Below are 19445 nucleotides of genomic sequence, written 5' to 3' on the forward strand. Positions count from 1 at the left end.
AATCATCCTACCTTCTGCACTGACTGCTGAACGGACTGACCAAACTGAGCCACGCCGAAAGGAGTAGTTCCTATGAGATGTGCTGGAGGTACATGACGGACTTACAGAGAGACGGCGAGATGCCAGGTTGGCCACTTCTTCTACTGACAAAACAAATGGAAAATGTGAATTTTGGGTTTATACATTCTAGAAGAGAACTGTGCTGATCTATTGCAAGAGTGAAAGCAGGCTTCATAACAAAATTGCAGTCAACGCTGGGCTATAATATATCTTTATGAGTATTTTCTAAATGTATCTGGTAGGTCAGCATCCACAGTGGGCCTACACAGTACAAATTCTATGCAGGTAGGCTGTTTCAGATGCTCTGAATGTGCATGGAGGGCAGGGCTAGCAGGCATCACAGAGGATCACCAAGTTCCTTTATCTTAGAATGTTAGGTAGAATGAATCTGTGCTGGAACCAGCTGGATCTACTTTGAGGGGAACTTTCTGTTCAGGTCATATCATCCTCTAGTCTAACTAGATTACATGTAGAGGATTCTGTCTGATTGCATAACATTTGACTGTTTAATTTCAGAGTTCTTCCCATTCTAAGATGATTTGTCTGAATACAGAAAATGGATAACTCCAATTGGTGCTGAAGTATTTTTGCACCTCAAACATGAATACAAGGAGCCGATGGGTTTGAACCTGTGAATCTGGCAGCAGGGCCCAGATACCTGACTGAGGAAGCTGCCAGACCTGCTGGAAGGTATACTGCATCTTGTCAGCCCAGCCATATCAGGAGATCTGAGGAGGTAATATGGACCTTTCTGATCTCCAATAACTTGCCTCAGAGTTAGTTCCCCAGTCTACATAACTTGTAAGCCAGTGTAGTTGCCTTATAGACTCCAGAACCCTAGTCCATGCTCCATTCCACTGTACTTCTGCCTTTCAGAACCTGAGTACTTGTCTGCCACTCTTGGACTGCATCACCTATCTCTGGCCCTTTGATTTCTGCCTCTGGAATCTGACCTCTTAACCATCTTAGACAATTTCACCAAAGCTCTGAAACTTGACTAGTGGTTGCCCTGGATAGCTCTATATGCCTATGCCTACTTGGACTGACCTAATTCTCTAGGGTCAAACCCTCAACCCTGACAGGTCACCTGGTGCCTGCCAGAGAAGCAACCTCAGTCACAATACAACTACTTAAACAAAGGACTTCATGTTTTCTTCTTTTCCTCTCTACTCTCAAGTCCAGATAATTATTTGCCCGGAAGGATATAAATATGCTCTCTCATATAGGATAGTTCTTTATTGTACAACCATTGGTCATTGCACATAAACATTATTATTACTAAAAAAAAAATCCAAAACAATAGACCAACAAGCTTACAAATACGTGAAAACATTAAAACAAGATGGTATCTCACATGCATGTGGCTGACCTACAAGGGGGCCGTGTTACATTATTTTTCCATTTATTGCAGAAAGCTCCCTTATGCCCTTGACCGCCTCTTGCACTCTCCCATGGTTTCAGATCCAGCCTGAATACTTAACCACATGAAACCAATTGTAACAAACCACAGCAGCCACTTATAAGGAAAAGCAGCTTCAGTTTCAAACAGAAAATCAGTGACATGGGTGTTTAACCCTTCCCTCCTCACTTCTTTTCTACTGCATCTCCCCTCTCAGGCCACTTCCCACACCATGGGATTCCAAATGTATGTTTGCAAACAGATGTCTGGGACCCCCCTGGAAGGAAAAGCAGTGGTGGTGGAGAGATGCAACAAAAAGCAGTGGACAGGGAAATAAACACTTCTTGCACTCCCCTCTAGAAACTGCTTTTCTTTATGGGAAGAGGTGATTTGGATTATATTGCATGTATTTCAATGCAATGTGCAACCCTGTATCGAATCAAACCAGCCTGGTTCAGGCAGTTCTAAGGACTGGTTTGTGGGCCAGTTTGGGATTATACTTGGGGTTATAAAGGGGAATCTGGCAAGGATTTCTATTTACAAGTAAAGGATTACCTATAGTAATGGGGCGGGGGGAGCGAATGTACTTTCTACCTTTAGTTTCCAGGTGGCGAGGATGGTGGAGGTGATGTCAGTGGAGACATCGGTGGAGGGAACTCCTCCACCCCCCTCCCCCCAGCCTCCCAAATGACAGCCTGGCAATTGTGGTGATGCAGATTGCCTCTGGGCATCTGTGGAGGTCACAAAAATGGCCTCAGCACATGTGCAGAGGCCTGGACTGGGCTATAGCCTCCCCCCCCCGCATTACTATAGGGAATCCCCCTTTACTTGTATACCCCTGAACTGGCCCATGAACCGGTTCTTAGAACCAGGCTGGGTCCAGTTTGAACTCAGACCACCTGAACCAGGTTGATTAGATTCATACCGTGGTTCAAATTGAGCTGGCTCGCCCATCCCTAACTCAACTTCGGAAGTTCAGAGATGTGTTAAGGTGTGTGAAAGACTGCACTGCAGACAAAAGCAGCAGAGAGTGCCCAAAGCCTGGGACAATTCAGGATTGTGCATTGCATTGAAATGCATGCAACAACATTCAAACCACCACTTCCCATACAGAAAAGCAGTTTCTAGAGGGGAAATTCTGAAACAAAAAAGCAGTGGTGGCGTACAAGAAGTACTTGGTTATTTCCCTACCCACTGCTTTTTTGATGCATCTCTCCACCACCGCTTTTCCTTCCACGGGGTCCCAGACATGCATTTACAAACATATATTTGCAAACACATTTGCTAACCCTTTACGAGTATACCCCATGAGCAGGTCCGCAAACCAGATCGGCCCAGTTTGGTAGCCGAACCAGACCCAGTTTGCATGAGCCCATACTGGGTTGGTTCAAATCTGGTCTGGATTCAAACCAGCCTGGTGGGTTCCGTGCACATCCCTAATTTGAGTCTGGCGTTTCTTCTTTTGTGTTTATGTGGCTGCCTGGTACCAGTCCTTCCAAGGCTATCTATATCACAGCAACAAAAATCAAGGGAACCCAAACATAAGATGCCTGTTCCCAAATATTATGCCACCTATTGACACATGCTTAATTCTCATTCATTGTGAATCAACAAGAGTTTTTGTCAATTACTTTAGGCATAAATATAAATCGAGAACACCTGTACAAATAATTCTGCTTTAACTAATGAAAGTGTTTAATGTGAAAGAAACTAATACGTGGAATGAAAGTAGCATTGGTTTTTCATTTCATCTTGGACAGCTCTCATTCTTTTTCATGGGCACTTGGACAAGAGACAACAAGATAATACACAATATCCATGTTATGTATGCCGGGGCACGGTGTTGTTGAATTGTACTATTTGGACCTCTGCAGCTCCTGCAGTTTTGGGGAGCTGTAGCTATTGGCTATTGGGTTGAGCTTCTACAGATCCTGATTGTAACAATAAATAACCGCTAGGAGGTTGTTGCTATGTCTAAAACACACCTTCCTCCTCCTGCTCTGAGTTTGGAGAACAAGTGGGCTCATAACAAGCCTCCTGGGTGACAGGAATGGCAGTGATCAGACTAGCTTCTCGGCCCAGACGCTTTTTCTCTTCTTCCTGCTGCAAGTTCTTTAGAATGTGTTCTGCTCGCTGATGAGAACGTGACACTGCCCGGGCTGAAAACGACTTCTGCAATCAAATGGTTAGAAAAATCTGTGAAAGAGTCGGTTTAGTTTCATAGAGCAAAGGCTGTTTCAATAACATGCAAAATGTTTCATTAAGTTAAACAGAGATTGTGAGTGACCTGATGAAGTCTGTCAACAATCAGAACTCAGCATGGAAATAATTTACCAATAATGACTCCTCAGGAAACTGAAAACATCTGAGGGGACTTCTGCAGCTGATGTTCCACACATCAGATGTGCAACCAGTCCATATTATCTCCAATGCAAATGGATTAAACCACAGCACTGGTGACTTCTTGAGAAGTGTTGGTGATGAGTTGTCTCCCATAATTTCTGTTGCAGCGTAGTTCAACCAGTACTTGCCAATTGTACTGGCTGCCAGTTAGCTTCCAGATTCAATTCAAGGTGTAGGTACTTTCTATAAAACCCTACACAGCTTAGATTTCTATATAACTCAACAAAATACATTCACTAAATCAGCAAGGGATGCCCCAAACTGGAAGACCAGCAGAGGGGTGGGGGATGAGAACATGGCTGGACCTCTTTTCATTACAGTCTTAGTTCCTTGAAATCCATCTTCACGTAAGGTTTGTCACAGCCCAAGCCTGAAATAGTTTAGAAAGCAATGTAAACAGGGTTGTGTGAAACCTGTCCCTTTATTTCAGTGTTTTGCTTTGCCTCCCCTCAATCCTGGATATCCAAAGGAAGTCCACAGAATGTCTCAGATAGCCTTGCTTTTCCGAACAACTTCTGCACATGTGGAGTTCTTCATTTTTTCCCCTGAAAAGCAGTTGCACAAACTGATGCACATTATAGTGGCAGGCCAGCGCATGCACGTTAATTAACTGCGCTAGTTGTGGATGGGAATGTGCATTCAAAGCACATCGGAATACGCATCCCATTGAAAATAATGCAGTGCTGAGAGATACCCACACTTGGATGCGCATTCCAATGCAGATTCGGCCTCTGTTTTTCCTCCTCTCCGCCTAGTTTGCACAAGAGTTTGTACATCCATCCATTGATTTTTTTTTCCTGATGGAAAGTAAATCAGAATTGGGCATAAGGAGGGTTTGGGATAATTGGCCACACCAGCAGAACAACATTGGAAATCAAATCTGGAGGATTGCCGCAGCATTTCTAAATGTTATGTATTTTTATATAGATCGGTTTTTAGTGATCTATGACATCTCTTTTTAGTAACAGCATTTCTTGAATGTGCTGTATTGGCATTTTCAATCTTTATTACTGGACTGGTCTTTGGGGGATTTTTTTGTTTGTTTTATTGGTAGCTGTTATAATATGTATTTATTATTGAGGTCATTCACACAATCAAAAATTGTGTTCTACCCAGGTTTGGGAGCTGTGTGTACTCCACAATTTTGGTTGTGTGGAAGCAAGGAAGGAGGAAAATCTGGGTAGCTTTTTCTCCTACCTTGCTTCCACACAATCACTTCTTCCCAGGTTTTCCTCCTATCTTCCTTCCACACAACCAAAAATTGGGAGCACACACAGCAACAAAACCCGGGTAAAACCTAGTTTTTGATTGAGTGAATGACCTAATTATGTCACACGTATAAGATGCCTAGAGCGATTTCAGATTAGGCAGATTGTAATCTAACTAATATTAATATTGATAACATAAATACTACTACTACTAATTCACCCCATAACAGCACCATCAGAAACACATACACACACACACACCACCACCACCACATTATTTTTCATGCTCAATAAACTGCACTTAAAAATGTGTTGCTAAGATTATAGGCTGTCTTTTACAATATTTCTCATCATCCATCCCCAATATTTTGATAGCAGATTCTCATTCAAAAAGTATGAGTGCCTGCTTCAAGGAGTGTTTGACTTACGGATTGATCTTCGTTAATTGGGTCCTGTACGCTCCCACTGCACTGTGGAACCCATGGAGGGTCAAACATGGGGACAGATGGCATTCCCAGTACTGGGGATGGTAGGGTGAAGTTAATGCTGGGTGGAGGAATCTAAAAAAAGTTGACCAAAACAAACAAACACACAAACAAACAAACAAACAAACAAACAAACAAAAACCACATCATCAGTTGGTACACTTCCATAGTAACTGATTACTTCCACTCATACTGAAGATCTTCTCTTCAAGACATAGGAGAAATGGCGGACCATTATATGCTGATGGCTGATATACTGACTAAAGCTGAGCTTGTGCAATGAATGAAGTTGCACAAAGCTGAACTAGTGCAAGAAAATTGCCAAGCTGCACTAAATCATGGGGATTTTCAGAACCGCGCTCTTGCACAAAAGTTCCTTGTAAAACATATGAGCGGTGCCACAGGTTGCACACCTTGTTGCACAAGCATAAATATCTTCACATTAGTGTAAAACTAGTCTAGAACACAAGCTCCAGACTTTGTGCAACCAGCTAGTGCAACAGCCTTGCACTAGCACAATATTCTTGCACTGGCCAGGATGTCAACCACTGATGGGATAAATGATCTAATTCGAGGATACCGATTCCTTTTACATAACATGAAACATACACAAATAGTTGTTTGAAGTAACCTTTACTTTTATGAACTACATCAGGGATTAATTTTGTTTTTTAAGATAGCAAGAACACTCAGATTGTTCCCTGCGCAGAGGAAGCACGCCAGGAAGCATACTAGGAATACTAGTATAAGATATTCTATACTATGAGGCTATTCACATGATTGCAGAAAATCGGGCTAGTCTCCACTAGCCCGATTTTCTGCAATTGTGAGAACTACCGGACTCAGCTGCGAGCCCAGTGGTTCTAGAGAAGGTAACCCACTCAAGTAGCCCACCCCTAAAACCAGGTTTGCAGAGCGAGCGCTCCGCAAACCCGTTTTTTAAAAATCGTGAGTAGCCACAGCGCATCTCCGTGCCATGCCGTGGCTACTCACAGGAGACCCCTGAAGGGGAGGCAAAAAGCCGCCTCCCGGCTCCGGGGCACTTGCACAGGGCATGCTGGCCCCCGCTCCCCCCAGCCCCCACCGGCTGCGTCACGGAGCCGGCAATTGTGTGGGCGGCCAGGCCAATCCAGCCACCCAGGGCTCCCGCCCTGCTCGTGTGCAAGGAGAATGGGCTTAGCCTGCTCTCCCCGCTCATTCTCCAAAACCGAGTCTCACGGATCGTGAGACCCGGCTCTATATGTATAATAGTAAAGTAGTAAAATGGTTTACTACTGTAAGATATTGCCCTCAGGGGATGGAGCTGCATTGGGAAAAGCAAAAAGGTTCCAAGTCCCCTCCATGGCATCTCCAAGAGAGGGCTGAGAGAGATTCCTGCCTGCAACCTTGGAGAAGCCACTGCCAGTCTGTGAAGACAATACTGAGCAATATATGCTCAGAGGAAGCATATATTGTTCCCTGCGAAGAGGAAGCATCCTAAACAAGTGTGGATTCCGTGTGTGTGTGCTGGTGCCATGCGTGGGTTCTTGGGAGAAGCGCTGCCGCAGCAAGAAACTGCATGGCAGCAGAGAGCATGTAAGGACCTGCTCGCCTCCTTTTTAAGGATCCTGCTCACCACTCTCCCCTCGCCGGTCCGTGGCGCCAAACCTGTGCACAAATCTTGGTTTGTGCACATCCCTAAAGCATACCATATTCTCCCATTCTGTGAGGCCAGGACACTGTCAAAGCCACCTAGAAGAACAACAAAAAAACCACTTTGATATCGGGAGGTCATGGAATCAGAGAATTTTAGAGTTGGAAGGGACCTTGGAGGTCTTTTAGTCAACCCTCTGCTCACAGAAGGAAGGTCTCTCATATCAGGCACTGGGATAGATGAATGATGACGGTGACATTATTTATATACTGCTTTTCAACAAAAGTTCCCAAAGTGGTTTACATAAAGAAATAAAAATAAAGATGGATCCTTGTCCCCAAAGGGCTGACAATCTAAAAAGAAACACAAGAGAGATACCAGCAACAGCCACTGGAGGGATGCTGTGCCAGGGCTGGATAGGGCCAGTTGCTTTCCCCCTGCTCAATAAAGAGAATCACCACTTTTAAAAGGTGCCTCTTTGCTCAGTTAGTATTGTCCTGGAGGAGTTATATATCCAAAATTGGTGTGAGATCCTCAGATCTGAATAATCTGTACTGTTTCTCATTGCACCTGAAGAGAACAGTGCTTTCTCTCATCTCTGAGTTGACACAGTTAGTACTACTGTTTGGAAAAAGAGCTTCCTGAAAAGAGTCTGTCCTGACTTTCAGTGTCAGGAAACACTGGCTTACATGGGGCAGGTACACATGAATCATGGTTGAATGCTGGTTATCCACACTGGCATGATCGTGTGAACCTGCGTGACATGGAGAATCTCAGTTTCCATCCCATGGCAAAAACCAGCATCGGCCATCTAGGATCCAAAACAGGGTGGCTGATCTTAGGATGATCCAAACCATAATCGACTGATCATGTGAACCCATGCTTCTCACCTATCCTGATTAGCTGCACTCAATACGCCCTCATTTGCATGTGCACCATAGACATCCCTGGATAGAGCAGACAGCACACACAAACACTTCAGCACCCTGACCCTACTCTGTGGCTCCCAAGCCCCAACACCTTTGGCTACACTCTGCCTGGCAACACACTCAGCTGTCCCATACCTGCCACACCCACCCATACCTGTCTCACCACCTTCAAGCTACAGCACAGCATGCCATGGCAAGCAGCACATGGCCAGCAGCTCCATGCTTCACTAACATATGACAGCATAGAGATCTGTGATCTGCCCATGGAATACCTAACTTGTCCTTTGTATTTCAATGGGACTACACTGAGTAATTTTCCTGGTGTCAGCCATTATTTGTAATGATGAATACTGTTATTAACAAATGAATAAAACCTCAAGATGGGTTTCAAGAAGAAGCTATGTGTTCATAGCATGAGATCATTTACTTCTCATAATATCTCTTCTCCCAATTAGATGATTTTGTATTGCCCAAGACCCCTGCAACTTTCCCATCCATAGGAACATGGAAATTAGCATATAAGGATAAATGTGATCATGTTTCATATACAGTATTTACCTCAAAGGTAGGCTGCTGCCTCAGAAACATCAGATGTAACATAGCAGATGGGATAAACTGACCCTTCACAGGATTCCAGACCGACAAATTATCACTGCACAAGGTTTCAGACTGCAGGTGTCAACAGCATTAATTATGACTGTTTTTTATAATGTGAGTTCTTTGCTTATTATAACAGGAATCCCATATTCCCATCCTATCTTGAGAAGTTATTTACCTCTGCTATATATCAAGTGACTATATAATCCAAAATCTAAGGATGGAAAATAAAAGGAACCTGGAATTCAGTAACTTTATTCTGGTGCTGAAGGCTGGTTTTACCTTAAAGATCATACTTTACCTTAAAGATCTGCTGAGCTCCTTCCTCCATCCGAGGCCAGACTTGATACCTAAATCTCCAAAGAGTGTGGAACTTAAGAATGGCATTCAACCTTTGCACTGCCTCAGGGTGATGAAATTCAGACATCAGCATATCAGATACTGCCTCTGGCACTTTCACGGCACACAGAAGGAACATGGCAGCTGCAGGAAGCAAATATTTCATGAACTGATATTTTTCACAACCTGAAGACATGGTTATTTTATGGTTCAAAAGACTGTGGGGATGGAATTACGACTTTGGCTGGTCCTTGGAAAATGCTACTACATATGAGTAGATCTGATGACAAATGGTTGGCTACTATGGGCTCCAGAAACTTGTTATGGATTTATATGAGGAAAGTGTTTCATAGGAATAAGTGTGAAGAACACAAGGAGGAAGAGAAGGCGGTGATGTGCACAAGCATTGACTACACAGTGAGGGCGTAGCAGGATGCAGCATTTCTGTTCTGATAGATAGAAAAAAGAACTTTCAGGATCCAAAGCTACTAGAGTACTAGAGAAAGACATGCTGTTCTGGTAGCTCCAGGTCTTAACACTCACATCAATTTCAGAGGATGAATACAATTGAAGGAAGCCCGGGCAGGTGCACGGCTGGGAGAGTCAGTCATGTGACTTGCCTCGGGGTGGGGGTCCAAGACAGTGGGCCCCCAGACAACTGTCTCCCCTTGCCCTATTATAGTTACGCCCCTAGTTATATCACCGATACTGTATGTTTGAGTGCAAGACTGGGATGGGATGGGAGCCTCTTACCTGCTGCCCCAGCCATGTGCTCATCCATGCTGAGTAGCAGCTCCCACGCTGCAGGCTGGATGTCCCCATACATCTCTTCCGTGAGGATAGGAGCTGCCTTGATTAACAGAGACAAAGGTGCTGGAGACAAACTCATCACCTGCAGAAAATGAAATCGTGCTGTACAGTTGGGCCAATGCATAATTACATGGAGAATGTTTACATCCCAATACGTTTACTCTGAAGTAGGTCCAAATGGCTGACATGATGTACAGTGTTAAGACTCCATACTGCTGCACCCCAGGGCGGCTGCAAACTTTGAAGGCCTGATGCTGTCCAGCTGTTTGTTCAGCTGTTCTGCTATTGCAGAAGTGGCTAGTTGCAACCACAATGGCGGCAGTGGTTGCAGATGCAGTGTTTCTGAAGGTTTCCCCACTTGTGACAATGGGGAAACTTGTGGAAACGCTGCTTCTCCAAGTGCTGCCTGGCAAGTCCACCAGCAGCCCCAGGCTCAGGAGTCATATCATTGCCTAGCACATTACTCCAATGTGACTTCCATAGTAGTAAGTTTGCTTAAGACTGCAGCTGTACTCTGCTTGATGGCCTTTTCCAGGCTTGATCAATCTGTGCTTTCACTGGTTAAAATAAATGCCACAGGAAGTCAGCACAGTGATAGTTTGAGAACATATCATGAGGGAAAATGTGCCTATATTAGGTAGCATAAATAAACTGGACACAATGGGCTTCCCATTCTCCTCTAAGAAAGGACAAAACTCTTGAGCTCACATGGCATATCTCAAAGTTTCCACCTCACAGAAGACAATATGGAGGCTTAATGTAGGAAAGTTCCATATGTGCGCCACGGAACTATGGCCAGCATATATGTTTGGACAAACACTGAAAACCTACTACATGAACCACAACAATTCATTACGACATAAAGAGGAACAGTTGTAAATCTGATACTAAAAAACTGAATAAAGCACAGAAATGTAAGAGTCACAAAACAATGCAGGGGTTCGATGTATAAGGAATTTATATTAAAATGTTTACTTATATTGATTGGAAATTCTAGGTTAAGCATTGTTTGTCAGGTAATGTTTATAGAAGTTGTATTTGAAATTTGTCTCTTGTATCAGGGCAAAATTTAATTCCAGCATTTTGATATAAAACAGAGTACGTTACGCACAGAAGTTGACATCCAAACGAACACTGCACTGGTGCAAAGATGTTGCACTAGTGCAAGAATGTTGCTGCAGCTAGTTCTGTTAGGTTGGGAGCTTGCATTCCAGAGCAGTGTTGCACTAATGCAACAGGGTACCCTTGTGCAAACTGTGACCCACCTCTTGCTCTGAAACCTCTTCCTCTGTCCATATAACAGACCACAAGAGTTTGAGCAACTTTAAGCTATATGAGCTTCTTGTGTGCCTGCATCTTTCTTGGTTGCACAAGTGCAGCATTAGTCTGCATTCTGAATGTCAGCCAGAATCCCTGCATTCTTTTCGGATTTTTACTGTTGTGTCCCTTAAGCATTGTTTTAATTACAACAGTTCATTTACAATACTACCATTAATATAGAAAGCCCTAATATAAGTTCCACATATATTTGATTATAAGATTCACAAATATCTCATTATTGTTTCATGTTTATCCTATTATTATGGTCAGACTTAACTAGTGAATATACTTGGCAGGTTCAGACATCACTTGGAACTATTGCCCTTTTCAGTGGTTAGTATGTATGTCTGAACCCATGCCAGACAACTAACTGTGGTTTATTTCTAGCACTCAAACTATTATCTGAACCCAAGGTTTGTTTGATTTGTTTGTCTTAACCATGGTTTTACATAATATCTGAATCTGCAATTGTGATTAAAGCTGGGTTTGTTTCAACCGTTTTCAGGGCTCTCACATAGAGAGAGGTAAGCCTAAATCAAGATTGTAAATTTATGCCTGGCACATGCTGTCTCTCCCCTCCCCTCCCATGCCACTCCCTCTGTTCTAGCTATGGGCTGTCATGGGAATTAAAACTAAAGGAATGAAGCAGACCCAAAAACCAAAATGGTTTGTTGTTTACTTGGGACTAATTTGAGGCCACTGTGTTCAGCTCAAGATGAATGCCAAATTCAACAAAATGGGTTCTGTTCACCTCTTTCCACATTTGTCCCAAAATGAATGCACATCCCTAATCCATATTCATATTATTGTCAGATTTCAAATGTAAGAAATGGTCCTTAATCTAGGCAGTAACAAAGATTCTTAATTCATTGGCCAAAGATTCTTTTTATTCCTGTTTACCATCAGGATACACACATATTAAGGACTAAAAATTTGAGATTCCACTGGTGTGTTATCCCTGTGTCTGTAGACGACAGACACACTCATTACCTGATGCCTGATGTATTTCAGCATGCCCGAGTCCTTCTTTCCTTCAAGGTTGGAATCTATCACTCTTTTCTTCAAGGAAGGTGTTCTCAGGCATGACTTGTCAGAACACTGGAAGAGAATTGAACTTGAAAAAACACACAGCTTTTTCAGAAACATCTTACTAGCGAAGACACTGAAAGTCTTATGCCCGGTTCACAGTGGTATGGGCTCCCCTGGACAAAATGCAATGTTGGAAAAGGTTTTATTTACCACCACAAACGGATTTAAAAAGTCTGGTTTAAATTACCTTCAGTAAATGTCATAAGAACATAAGAACACCCCTGCTGGATCAGGCCCAAGGCCTATCTAGTCCAGCATCTTGTTTCACACAGTGGCCCACTAGATGCCTCTGAGAAGCCCATAGGCAAGAGGTGAGGGCATGCCCTCTCTCTTGCTGTTGCTCCCCTGCAACTGATACTTAGAGGCATCTAAATAACCAGGCTGAGGCTGGAGGTGGCCTATAGTCACCAGACTAGTAGCCATTAATAGACCTTTCCTCCATGAATTTGTCTAAGTCCCTTTTAAAGCCATCCAAGCTAGTGGCCATCGCCACTTCCTGTAGCAGAGAGGTCCATAGGTTAATTATGTGCGGGGTGAACAATTACTTCCTTTTGTCAGTCCTAAATTTCCTGGCCTTCAGTTTCATGGGATGACCAGGACCGCCAAGAGCTGGTTCGGGCCCTGGTGGAGAAAAGATTTCGAAGCCTCCACTGGATGGCCTCCGGACACCAATGGAGATGGGAAGGGTGTTGCCCAAGAGAAGGCAACATCCAGTCAAGGGGAAGCATTTTAAATTTGATTTAAATGGGAGAGTTAAGCACATGGTTAAGGCTGCAACCCTATACGCCCTTGCTTAGATTGTTTGCAGGCTCTCCCCTGCCTTTGCCAGGAGCATTTGCAGGCTTTGGAATGCGGGCAGCAAGAAGGGACAGGCAGGTGGCAAACAAGGGACAGGCTGGCACTTGCGAGCTTGCACAGCTGGCAGCAGCAGAAATGAGAAGTGGAGTCCACGTGGCTAAACCTCTGCAAAAAAAAGGGGGGGGATGCCTGAAGCCAGAAGAGGGCAGCAGGGTTTAAAACAAACAAAACTTGGGATGTTCGGGAAAGAAGGGGAAGCAAAAGCAAGAAGGGTGTAGCTTTTACGGAAAGCTGGTCGTCAGACGGTCCTCCTTTATATCAGGCAGTGATGCCATGTATTTGGAGGGATCTCCCTTCTCCTCATCACGAATACCCGTAACCACCACACCCCTCTCTATAGGTCTTGTTTTGCAATGCTGATATGGTGACCATATTTGCTTTGGATGGGGTAAGAAGGGAAAGGCCCCAAGGATAGATAGGGCTGCAGAGTGCCAAGCTCTCCCATTGGAAGTGCTCAGTTTTGGCCAGGGGGTGCAATTTCCATCCTTCCCCTGTGACTTCAAATCCTTACTCCCTGAAACCTCCTAAAAATCAAGTAAACAAACCACGTAATCATGTAAACAAACTGCAGCAGCAGAACTGATTTTTGTCCAGTGCCCGATAGAATCAGGTATTTTGCTTTTTAAGGCAGAGCAAACTTCAAAGGAGTGGATCTGAGGGTGTAAGAATCCGAGATGATGAAGATAGAGGAAATGGGACTAACAGTGCATTAATATCCAGAAGAATCTTACACACACTTACTTAGGAGTCAGTCCTATTGAAATTAGTGGGGTTTGCTTTCAAAGAAACATGGGCTGTGTGTGGGGGAGGCTGTACACATTACCACACTCAGTGACCCCCTCTCCCCTCACAACAGCCCGGGCGCTTTCCCTGCTGAGCTGGACTGAATTCTGCCCAGCCCTCTCTTCCAAGCAAGCCCAGGTTTGCTTTTACGATCAGACCGGGTGCTTCCATTCGCCGATCCTGGGCAAGGGTGAACTGGCCAGCAGTTGTGCAGCAGTCTCTCCACCCCTGGCCACCTAAAACAGCTAAAAGATTGCCCCCTTTCCCGGAGCAGGGAGTGCAGATGCACACCACCTTAGCCCTTCTGGACTGGCGAGCCCCGGTAATTTGTACCAGCTCCCCCTGCCACTCTCGTCTGCCCTGGGGATGACCCCTGGTTCTAGTGTTGTGCGAAAGGGAGAAAATTTTCTCTCTGTCCACTCTCTCTACTCCATGCATAATTTTATACACCTCTATCATGTCTCCCCATAGTCACCTCTTTTCCAAACTAAAATGCCCCAGATGCTGTAGCCATGCGTCATAAGGAAGGTGTTTCAGGCCCCTGATCATCTTGGTTGCCCTCTTCTGCACCTTTTCCAGTTCTACAATGTCCTTCTTAAGATATGGTGATGAGAACTGTATGCAGTACTACAAATGTGGCTGTATACACACACACAAGCATAATTCATTAGTTTGCTTACCTCTTTCTGTTTTTTGCCTCTAGTCACATTGTTTAGTGAGTTGTTTTCTCTAAGTGAATCCACAGTATCTCCATACAGGAGTTTGATGGCCCGGACAAGACGAGCACAAGAGCGGCTGTGGTGGAGGTAACAGTGAGGGTGGCAATAATCAATGTGGGTACAAATGAAACTCTGTTGGTTGCACAGCAAGATCATCACCTGTAACATGAAGCATGCCCAGAGTTATCAGTTGAGTTAAAGAGCTAGGTTTGTGCCTAGAGAAGACCAGAATGAAAATATCATTCAACACCACTATCTAGCATTTCGTTTATCAGTGGGAAAGGGTTAACTCAGCTCATCAGCCATTTTCAATGTAGCAAAAGTGGTATAGCTGTAGAAATATTGCATGTGCTAATTTTTCTCCCACAATGATGAAATCTGTATGGCACCAGACAGTGTGAATTCTCATGAAGGGCTGCCACATTTTTTTTAAAACCCCATTCTTGAGAACTGCAGAACGCATGGTAGCCAGTGAGCTAGTTATGGCTGCTGTCCAGACTAACTCTAAACTAGTGCAACAAAGAAAGATGCACACATGTAAATCACACAGCTGAGCAGATACATTTTATCATTTTTCCAGATAAAAGTGTTATTTGACATATATATTGATTGGAAATTCTAGGCTATCTCCAATTCTTTACTTACATGTAGCCAAGACATATTCCGATGGTAGTTCTCTTCTGTGCTGGTGCTGCTTAGCACTTCAGGTTCTATACTGGGTTCACTTGCACTCCAAGGGCTCCCTTCTTCAAAAGAAAAAGAAACACCCAAAAGTAGTTGTCTTCTGATGCTTCCTGTATATCTTTAACTTAAGGCATATGCTTGTAAACCAGGCCAGTTTGTTGAAACAGATGATTCCCTTGCATGTGCAGGGTGCACAAAAAAGTGTGCCTTAACTACACTAGCCCAATGCGTCAAACTGCTCAGGACAGGACTTTGGCTATACTAAAGAAATATCAGGTGGTTCCCTTCACTCCCATCCCCCTTCTTCTATGTCCCTGATCATCAGCTGGACTGGTAATTACAAGCATAATTCATAACCACCATTCATAAGACAACTAGTCAGGGATGAGAATTATTCCCTTTTCTGGAAGAGGGGAGGATAAATAAACAGTATAAGGAAAATCCTTGCATCTTCAAGATGCTGCAAATGGCTGGTTTCAGTGATCTGCATTGACTGGGCTCTGTGGTTAAACTCCGTAAATGTATAATCCTGCAGCAGCAGCAGTGTATTTGCTACAGCTGCTGCTGCCACAAATAGGCTACAGCTCTGTTAATGTCCTATCAGAGGACTCCTATGTGCCTGGGGACGAAAGGGGTGGGGGGAGAATCCTGGCAAAATACTAGAGAACAAAGGCAGGGGAGTGCTCTCTCTGACCCCAGAGTTTCCTGCATCCATTTACTACTGAAGGGCCTTCCTTTTTACCAGATCTTTAGCACAGAATTTGCCTACTGCAGAGTGCACCATTAGGACACATGATACGAGTCCAATTCATTCTTCCCCACCCCTGCTTTTAAGTGAGAATGTACCTGGCTAAACTCAAACTTCTCCACAGAAGAGCAAGAGCATGGACAATGCAACTGAGACCAAAAGGGTAAAAGAGGTTCAGGTCCAGGGATTAATCTGTTCCTCACTTCTTCTGGAAGAGCAATCTATGGGACCAATATTTTGAAGACTAACAAGCACATATATATTTATATCTCATATGACACAGAATATATACATGTTGTATATATAATGATCTGCACAGTACATAATATTGATATGAGATATGTATATATTATAACATCAATATTATATATGCCATAGCTATATAATATATGATGTCTTTATATATACCTTTCCTAAGCATGGCATGCATTTGGCTGAGAAAAATGCCTGTATATCAAGTCCATGCATCAACCATTTAGATTTTTAAAACTTGGAATCCTTTGAGTGGCTGACTACCTAGTCTACCAATGGCAGGACTCAAATGCTCTCCTTGCCAGGTATCAAATCATGCAAAAGGTGCAGACTCCTTATCTCAGCTTGGACATGTGGAGGTATGCCTAGCCTGCCAGCCCTTGCTCCTACTTCCCTAGGTCTGCTGCCTCATCATCCCGCTCCCTTTTTAGCCCAGCTCATCTATTTTACCTATGTCAGTGACAGTGTCCCTGCTGTGGGACAGCTGCAGCTCCTCATTCTCAGACTCTGAGTCCTGACGTGATAACTTGGTGCTCTTTAGGCTGCCGGCCCGGCGAATACTGGACAGGGAACCCCCTTTCTTCACCCGGAAACTGCGGGTTCCTTTAATCTGGAGCAAGCGGGAGCCTCCTATCCTGATCTTCCTGCTGGGAACTGTATTAAAAGAATAAAAGAGGACTTTTTCCCCCTTAATTTCCCCCATTTAAATATATATATATATTTTAGTTATATATAATTGTACTTCTAGCCCGCCCGCCCTCCCCATCTTGCATTGCAGCACCTTTCCTTCATCCAATGAAGACCGACAAGAGGCTCCCTCCAAAGCCAACGCCAATGCAGCTCTATTCATCATCCAGTAAAGGATGTCTTAGAGAAAGACAAGGCATGTTTCTTGTCTGTCAGATTAATTTTACCCCTTGATTCAGCTATTAGTAAGAAACAAACACTGAAAGATGCACTATTGGAGATTTGTGCCAAAGAGCTGCTCTGGATTTTTTCAGGAGCAAGTTAACTAAGGCATTCATCTTTCCGTGTTTGCCAGTAAGGCTACCAACCATTGCATCTACACCATTTGTGAGTCACAGACAAGACATCAGGGGGGAACCTATCTTCCTGCGAGCCCAAGGATGTTCAAATTTTGTTATAGGATCATAGTAGTCAATCATGCAGCATTCATGATTGTAAGTAGGCAGCCTCCTTGCTTAAGCTAGGATCCTACTTCACTTCTCCGGTTTGGATATTACCTTTGCATAAATCGTCGTCTTTGTACATTTAACTTCATCAGAATTCTACAGAGAAAGTAACAACATGTGGTCCCGCTCCTTCAGACAGATCAGCAGCTTTCAGGCATTAAAGACATCTGTGGACGCTGAGGTTTTTTTGTTTTGGTTTTTTGGATGAGCACAGAAATATGGGATGGTTTGAAGCATTAATCATTTGCATGTTGTTCTCCACTGAGCTTTAAGGCAGTACATGGCATTATGCAAGTCCAAATGTTGCAACACTCAGTCAAACATCTACTTAGAGATGAACATACTGCACAGGTGCAATGTGGATAAACGATGACCCCTATCTTTTGAGGGGCGGAGATGGGGGGAGAAAAGTGCAGTGATGAGAAAAGAGACATCTACATACAGTAAGATCTGGGCTTGAAAAGAGTTTTGCGAGGATCCTTCTGCTTCCTACAGATTTACACCCTGCCATTTGAATGCACATTCTGATTAGAGCTTTTATTTGCTCTTAGCATAATTGCCCTTAATAGATTAATATTCTGAGCTACAAACAGTAATGGAACAGTATAAGTCTTCCTTGACAAGAAGGCTGGTCAGTGCTGGCTAAGATCTCTTGTAACATTATTTCACAAACTATTTCTAGAACACGTTTTTGAGAACAACAGCAATCTTGTGCATACCAATGCCTTATGAAACTGAAAAACTTATAATACAATACCGTGCATGTTGTCTTGGAAGTAGCTGTTTCAGCATGTATTTCATTCATTGTACGAACCTTATGGGATATATCATTATTATTCCTAAATTGAGATTGAAAGCATGGCTTGAGCCATGCTATCTACTGGTCTATGGCCAAATTTGCAGTATAATTGTCATGACTTCTCCCAAAGGATCCTGGGCAGGCGTAGTCCTTTCATGAGGCAAGGTGAGACAGTTGCCTCAGGTGGCAGTTTAGTAGGGTGCCTGCAGGGTGGCAAGATGCCTCCCCTAGCTGCCATCAGAGCAGCTCTTTGGGACCAATCTGACCCTTGCAAGCTCTGGGAGCATCTCTCTTCACACTCCTTGCAAAGCTTGCAAGAAGCACAAGGAAAGAAGAGGAGGCTGCTGGCAACCTTCCCTCTTTGCAGCCCCCCCCCCGTACCACTTTCAAAGCTTGTAAGTTTGGAAATGGAGATGACCCTTCCCCCACCAGGGTCATGGGGCAAAGCAACATCTGACCTCACCGAAGGCACATAGTTTCATCACCAGGTGGTCCAAGGTGACCCATACCTTGGGCTACTTCGCACTATAGTTTTGTAAGAGTATTAAGATCCCTAGCCTTTCTCAGGAAAGAAAGGAAATGATCCATTTAAATCTAGAATATAAAATTGCAGTTTAAATGCAGTGGGATTTGAACTCGGTTATTTACCACAGACCACACTGGTACTCAGAACAAGATTCACTCTATGTGATCAATTTATTTTTGAAAGTATTGGTTAGTCTTAATTATTATTTATTAGCTGGTATACCTCTGCCATTTTGAACCTATCTGTTATAATGATAACATGCCTTTTTTTGGTTGCCCAATCTATGCAAGTAATCACACAAGTGGATTGAATGTGTGAAAGAAAGAAACATGTTAATGGTTTTTCAAACTGATTTGAAGCCTGTCTTTGTCACTGCAGATGAGAAAAATCAGATAACAGTTTTTAATTGGTCAATAACAGGCTAATATCTGCAGCGTTGTTACTGACAGATTCTAGGAAAACAGGCTTTGGCCAGAACATTGAATATATGTATTTTGCATTCCAAAATGTCACAAAGCATCTTACTAAAGCATCTATTGCATGGAGAAATCCCTTGTGTCACAAATCACATAAACGTTATTTCTGAGCCGGATTTGTATAGTGTGTAGCAA

At 43.6% G+C, this 19445-nt stretch overlaps 1 protein-coding gene across 11 annotated transcripts in view; it reads right to left on the reverse strand.

Moving 5' to 3' along the window:
* The window catches only part of LOC128339530 (protein unc-80 homolog), a 254357-nt gene that overhangs the window by 103708 nt on the left and 131204 nt on the right, over positions 1-19445 (reverse strand). For 4 of the 11 annotated variants that reach the window (XM_053283619.1, XM_053283616.1, XM_053283618.1 and 1 more), the window contains exons 27-36: positions 16767-16970; positions 15278-15378; positions 14594-14791; positions 12174-12281; positions 9807-9945; positions 9016-9197; positions 5499-5630; positions 4561-4659; positions 3445-3631; positions 12-143 (exon numbers count right to left, since the gene is read on the reverse strand). In XM_053283619.1, coding sequence (XP_053139594.1) covers positions 12-143; positions 3445-3631; positions 4561-4659; positions 5499-5630; positions 9016-9197; positions 9807-9945; positions 12174-12281; positions 14594-14791; positions 15278-15378; positions 16767-16970 — 1482 coding nt within the window. The remainder of the gene's footprint in view (positions 1-11; positions 144-3444; positions 3632-4560; positions 4660-5498; positions 5631-9015; positions 9198-9806; positions 9946-12173; positions 12282-14593; positions 14792-15277; positions 15379-16766; positions 16971-19445) is intronic. The other 7 variants (XM_053283621.1, XM_053283620.1, XM_053283625.1 and 4 more) reach the window with 5 other exon arrangements.

The sequence above is a fragment of the Hemicordylus capensis genome, chromosome 1 (genome assembly GCF_027244095.1).
Source record: "Hemicordylus capensis ecotype Gifberg chromosome 1, rHemCap1.1.pri, whole genome shotgun sequence".
NCBI lineage: Eukaryota > Metazoa > Chordata > Lepidosauria > Squamata > Cordylidae > Hemicordylus > Hemicordylus capensis.